The sequence below is a fragment of the Convolutriloba macropyga genome, unplaced genomic scaffold, assembly GCF_964194025.1.
Source record: "Convolutriloba macropyga unplaced genomic scaffold, txConMacr16.3 SCAFFOLD_3396, whole genome shotgun sequence".
Taxonomy (NCBI): Eukaryota; Metazoa; Xenacoelomorpha; order Acoela; family Convolutidae; genus Convolutriloba; species Convolutriloba macropyga.
This window is the reverse complement of record NW_027450479.1, coordinates 1-6,140: the sequence shown is the minus strand read 5'-3', so window position 1 is coordinate 6,140 and position 6,140 is coordinate 1. Positions and strand designations below refer to the sequence as shown.

Sequence of the window (6,140 nt, the reverse complement as noted above, 5' to 3'; positions counted from 1 at the left end):
ACAGAATACTGTGACAAAATACTTTTATTATACTTAATTCGCAAAAACGATTCGATCATGAAATCGATGATAAAATAACAATCGATTTTAATTCGATGGCCATGTCAAATAAACGATTTCTTGCAAATGAGTCACAGAAAAGAAATTTACAAGATTTTACTCTAGAAAATTATACGATATTACCATGTTTATGGAGCCATATTGAGCTAGTAAAATGGAAATTCTGTTAATTGTCAGTGGTAAATTTCGGCAAAGTATGATCAGAGGTCAATTTGTCTGGAAAGTCTGATCAGAGATCATTTTGGGTCTGGACCTCAGCCTGGGAAGCTTTTCATCAGTACATGAGGTCAAGTTTTCAAATGCGCTTGATATTTCCTTTTCTGCTATTAAAAACTCTGCCTCATCTAACTTAAGAGATTTTCCTGCTCGTTTGCTGTGCAATCTTAAATGAAATTCTAGTGATTATCCGTCAGAATCAATTGAAAAAGATTTCTTGGGTTGCAACAGGCATAAACACTTCACCCCTCACTGAGTCATTCAGAGTCACTCCCCATACTAAAAAGATTTTGAGAAGTAAATTGAAACGAATGCATGAACGGAAGAGTCGGCAATGAACTGTTTCCTTAATGTGCTTTTAAAATTTCATTTTTCTTCCCAAATGGTAGAATAAGGTAAAAAAAAATGATAAAATGTATTCAATAAAATTAATCAATATCAGTTACTAAATACACAAACTTTTATATTGCTTTGTTATAGAAAACAAAAATTAAGAATTCATTTTAAATAAAAGAGAGTTGAAGACTTCATTTAAATAAGCATCCATACTGCTGTGTTTAATGAACTTCTCTTCATTTGGCCAGTTTTGTCAGATTTTACCCTGAAACGAACATTTCAAACAATATATCTTTTCAGTTCTACTTTTCTTCATCCCGATTCATTTAGCCCGCATATCTTATCCCCATATCATTTCACCCCACTGTCATTTCACTCCGCAAATGAGCAGTCGACATTTCAAGCATGTCTTCTCATAACTAAGCGCCAAATCCAGGGGTCGACTCTGATAGTTTCATATCAAGTCCGCGGTCCTAGTACCAATTTATGTATTAAAATGGGAGTGAAATGAGAGAGGTTTAAACGTGATAAAAAACCGTGACACCATCATTTCAATGTGATTACATCAGATCGACAGTAGGAAACATAAAGAGTAAAAATAGAATTAAATTATTCATCTTATATTCCAGCAGCTTTCAGTTAATTCCAGCACCATATCATTTAAAAATATTAGTTTTTTCATTAAACAAAAATTGACTACATTTACTATTTGGATATTTTATTAAGAATGTTTGAAGAAGTTTACCTTTGATGAGAAGAGTAAGCTGTTGTTTTGATGAGGGTTCCGCCCGTTTGGAGAAGAGTCATTCATGCTAAAATAAACAGAACGTTTATTTCATGAAGTTAAAATGCTTTAAATATATCAGTGTTTGGGAAATTTAGAACCCTAAAACTGGTTTTTTCCTTTCAGTCAGTTTTATCCAATCGACCTCCTTTGCGAATATAAACAATTTTTGTTTACCCCCTATCACTTCACCTCTATCATTGCACCACCCCTCTGCCATTTTTCCCCGATTTTAGCCTTTACATAATTGTTACTACAATGATCTGTCATTTCGGCCATGTCTCGCAGTCCATGGCCAATCCGCAGCGGCCTGTGGGTTTTCATATGAAACTATCGCAACAAAATATCAGATTAAATGATCCGCAGATTAAATATGAGAAAATACGATTGTAATGCCAACTGCTAAATTATCGAGTGGAATGATGAGGGGATGAAATTACATGACAATAAGATAGGAGTGAAAAAAGACGACCATGGAAGTGTACCACGTATAAAAATCTTATCAACTCTATTTTTTAATAGAATCTTAACAACTGTAATTTTAGTTAGAAAAGAAGCTTTGGGTTTCTTTGCTAAAATATAATTTTCGAGGCTCAAAAAATTTATTTTATACACTGTTCTCCGCAATTCACTTTTTTTAGATAACTATGAGATCCTTTGGACATATACTGATTCTTTTTAATTTGTTGAAGATTCGAAAAATTAGTTGTCACTGCAATAACTGGTCATCATTTAGTCACAAGTTATTGCATAAAATAGGAAAAAAAGCTGAAAAATTCTCTTTATTGAAGAAAAAATAAAAATAGTTTTCAGCAAATAATTTAAAAGATCAGAAGTTATTGTAATTGCTCTCTGAAACTTTTAAAAAGTTAACGTACCGAACGGTCAATTTTTTTAAAAATCTTTTTTTTTTGCTGCCGTAAAGAGAAAATCATTAATTTTGAAATGAGCCGTTCCAAGAAGAAGCAAAAAGTTGAACAGATTTTTTTGTACACAGGGAGAGTAAATTTAATTGTAAAATTTGAATTAATCTTGTCCTAGTTTTAATTTGAATTATTTTCGCAAAAAATAAATGAAAATTCTAACCTGAAAGTAATTATCTTAGAAGTTATAAGCTTAGGTGTTTAGAAAAAGAATATTATTTTAATTGAAAAAATTGTTCTTTTTGGAAAGTAAAAATTTTTTTATGCTGTAATTTATCAGAAAGTTAAAAATAATTGAACGCGGCTGGACTTTAATGCAACCAAAAAATCGATATAATCGCTATAATGTTCAACTGTTTAAGAATGTGCAAAAAATTGTTCTGAACACTAGTCGTGATCTTAGTTTGCAAGTTTCCTGCAATCCATCGATTTATCATAACAATCTGCAGCAGTGCTGAATGGAAAATAAAATATAACAGTTGTTGTAAAACTTTTCTAAACGAGATGTCAAATGGAAAAGACATTCAAGATGAAATTCGGAGACATGAAAATCAAAAACGATAAAAAATTTGTTTAGGAAACGAAAAAAAAATTATGAATAATTTTTGAGGTATTTTCTGATTCGTATTTTTTTTTCGTTTCGTAAACAAAATTTTTATCGTTTTTGATTTTCATGTCTCCGAATTTCATCTTGAATGTCTTTTCCATTTGACAATTTGCTTAGAAAAGTTTTACAACAACTGTTATATTTTGTTTTCCATTCAGCACTGCTGCAGATTGTTATGATAAATCGATAGATTGCAGGAAACTTGCAAACTAAGATCACAACTAGTGTTGAAAACAATTTTTTGCACATACTTAAGCAGTTGAACATTATATCGATAATGAAATAATTTTTTCTCTAGTGTAGATGTAATCCTGTACAAAAACAAAAACAAAATTTCCAAAGCTTGTCTAATCTGGAAAATTTCGAAATTTTTAATAGTCATAACTTTCGCAGACAAAGATTTGTTGCAGACGAAAAGTGAAGAATGAAAAAGCTTGAGCTATCATCACAAACGATCAAAAAGAAGGAAACTAAAAATTCCGTAACATTTTATGTCTTTTTTTAGTCAGTTTGAATGGCAATTTTATACCTATTTGGTTTCGTATTTTTCCTTATACAATTTGTGATGCATGTGCAGATCTGAAAAAAATTCTTTTTGCTCAAACGTTGAGCAAAAAATTTTATTCAAGCGACAGTTTTCCTTTTGTTGAAATGTATAAACAAACAGATGTTTACGATTGTTTTAGCAGAGAAACATCGCCTTTTTATTCACCGTAAACGTTTTCAATTAAAAATTAAGTTTCAATTCCTCGATTGCAATGAGCACAATCGATGGTTTCACAAGTACAAGTCACGTTTACTAGTTGTGCTACTCTTTTCCATAACTTCCGCCAAACATCTGACAATAATCAAGATAAAAAGCACTGTAAACTAGCATCACCACGCAACCGAATAAATTTTTCCAATAAATCATATTTCATCCATTGTAAAGATATTGCTTGAAACTTATTTTTGTTCTGAAAAATAATTTAAATTACAGAAATCAGCATTTTTGTTTTCAGTACTTCAGGAAAAGAGATTGCTCAACGTAGTCAGCGGGTAAATTTCTTCGCATTTTGCAACTCTAAGGAGCCACTTATCAATAAAAAAGTGTTTTTTAAATATGACTCTTGCTTTCTTTGAGATTATCCTCACGTTTTCAACATTGAAAACAGAAGGAACATAATCACTCATAAACTACCTGTTTTCATTCAATAAAGTAACGAGTCATCACAGTCCAGCTGCGATAAGTGCTTTATCTTATCAGTTGATCCAATTTTTGAGTCTCTTTGAGTCTTTTTGCAGTTTTTTAACTGTTCTTTTTTTAAGATGAACTCTTCTGGTTCAATACTGTTTAGTCTCTTTTTTTAGTCAATTTTAGCTTGTTTTTAAATCAGGAATATTGATTAAATTTAAATCAAATTTCACGTTTTTAGTGCTTTTTTTCTTGTAAATTGAATGTTTTGCCGGTTTCATTTCAGACAGGGGACACACGTATGTTGAATTTTCATGGGAACAATTTTTGTGGTATATCAAATCCAGTACTTCAATAAGATAATCGAGGCAAGTGATCTAAGTATTATTTCAATCAATCAATTTTCCGATAATCGAGAGCTCAACCAGACATTCTTCACTTCATTTCTAAATAATCAAGTGCAATTTCGCAGACAGATGTGAATAATCAATATATGAACAACAAACACCCACCACATAGTTTTTTATATGAGCAGACGACGCACCTATACTTACTGTAGGAGAGAAATTGGCGGCATTGTTGGCATCCTAGACAGGGAATTAGTTCCACCTCCCCCTCCCCCACCACCACCTACTCCCCCCATGCTGTTCAAAGTGTTCACGTTGATGTTCATTCTTGGATGTACAGCTGAGGGATCGACACAGTAGCTATTCTGTTGCACAGTTCCAACGCTTTCTGTTCAAAGAAAACAAATAATTATAAACAAACAGCAGGACAGGAAAAACGAATAACGATTTGCATAAATAAATAAAAGCACGTTTCACAGCTAGTGTAGCGAGTCGTGATGTTTATTTTGTTGGGGGAGAATCTAGTTTGATTGTCTATGTTGACCAGGGTATTTGAGTTCAGTTTCTTAAAAAAATGCGTGCCCAAAGGACTTTGTCGGGCTTGTTCGCATGTTTTTTTTCGTGTCATTCGTTCTTCAAATCGAAACTAGACTTTTTTTGGAAAAAATCCCTTAAATTTCGCCTTTTTGATTTAATATTGTAATGATCATGTGCCTTTTTTTAACAGTAAAAAAATTGAATAATTTACACGAGAATATTTCAGAGTGATGAATTGAACCCTGAGGAAATGAGATGATGGATTTGATGTATTTTCCCAGTTTATTAACTCCTACCTCCACCATAACCACCGGATGGTACACCTCTGGGTAGAGTGTTTGGACCTCCTCCCCCTCCCCCTGGCCCTCCTCTGGCTGCTGAGTCGTGTGTGAGGTGGGTGTGGGAATGACTATGGGGAGTGTGGGTGTTGATGTTAGTGTGGTGGTTGTGGTTGCCATGGTGATGGTGGTGATGGTGGTGGTCTTTCTGGTTGTAGACTTTTTCTGCTCCAAATATCAGACCAAATATTAGCCCAATCTGGGCTAGAATGACGCCGAGAGGGTAGAAAGCTGAGTACTTGTCTGAAACAGAGTCGATCTATACATTCAATATTGAATTTTGCCTGGACAATACACTGATCAGTAATGCTTACATACCATTAGTTCAAAAAGTGCTAAAATATTTTGAATTATTTCAGGTTTCTACCCGGACTTGAGTCCCAGAGCATTTCAGCGCTGAACCAGCACATTTCAAGAGTAAAAACCTAATTCAGTTCTGATGCATTGCATCTCCAGAATATTTTAGGTTTCATTATATGCGATATTTCTTCATTAAGATTATACAAGGGTCATAGAGTTCGCTCAGACTGAAATTATCCTGCATATTCTGAAAACTACTCATATCCCTAAAATATTTCTGAGCAGAATCGTGACATCTTTTTGTTGCTAACAGCTAGTAATTACTATAGCAGTATACTCACTCTTTACACTTAAGCTAATTTGTAGGCAATTACCACAAAGCCCATTTAGTGGTTACAACTTGCTAGGCGAAATAAAATGTTACAAGTAACCCGCGGAAGTTCGAATCACGTATAATGCGAACCTTGTTGGCGGGAGTTAAGCTACACATATTATTTTTCATGCAGTAATTTTTTTTT

At 33.2% G+C, this 6,140-nt stretch overlaps 1 protein-coding gene across 1 annotated transcript; it reads right to left on the bottom strand.

The window, feature by feature from the left end:
* Positions 1-672: 672 nt before the first annotated feature.
* LOC142355936 (uncharacterized) lies at positions 673-5,581 on the bottom strand (the record flags this gene model as incomplete). The annotated part of the gene is made up of 4 exons (XM_075407941.1): positions 673-877; positions 1,358-1,424; positions 4,655-4,835; positions 5,281-5,581. Coding segments are annotated over 4 exons (561 nt in total), but the record flags the coding sequence as incomplete, so codon positions are not given.
* Positions 5,582-6,140: the final 559 nt, after the last annotated feature.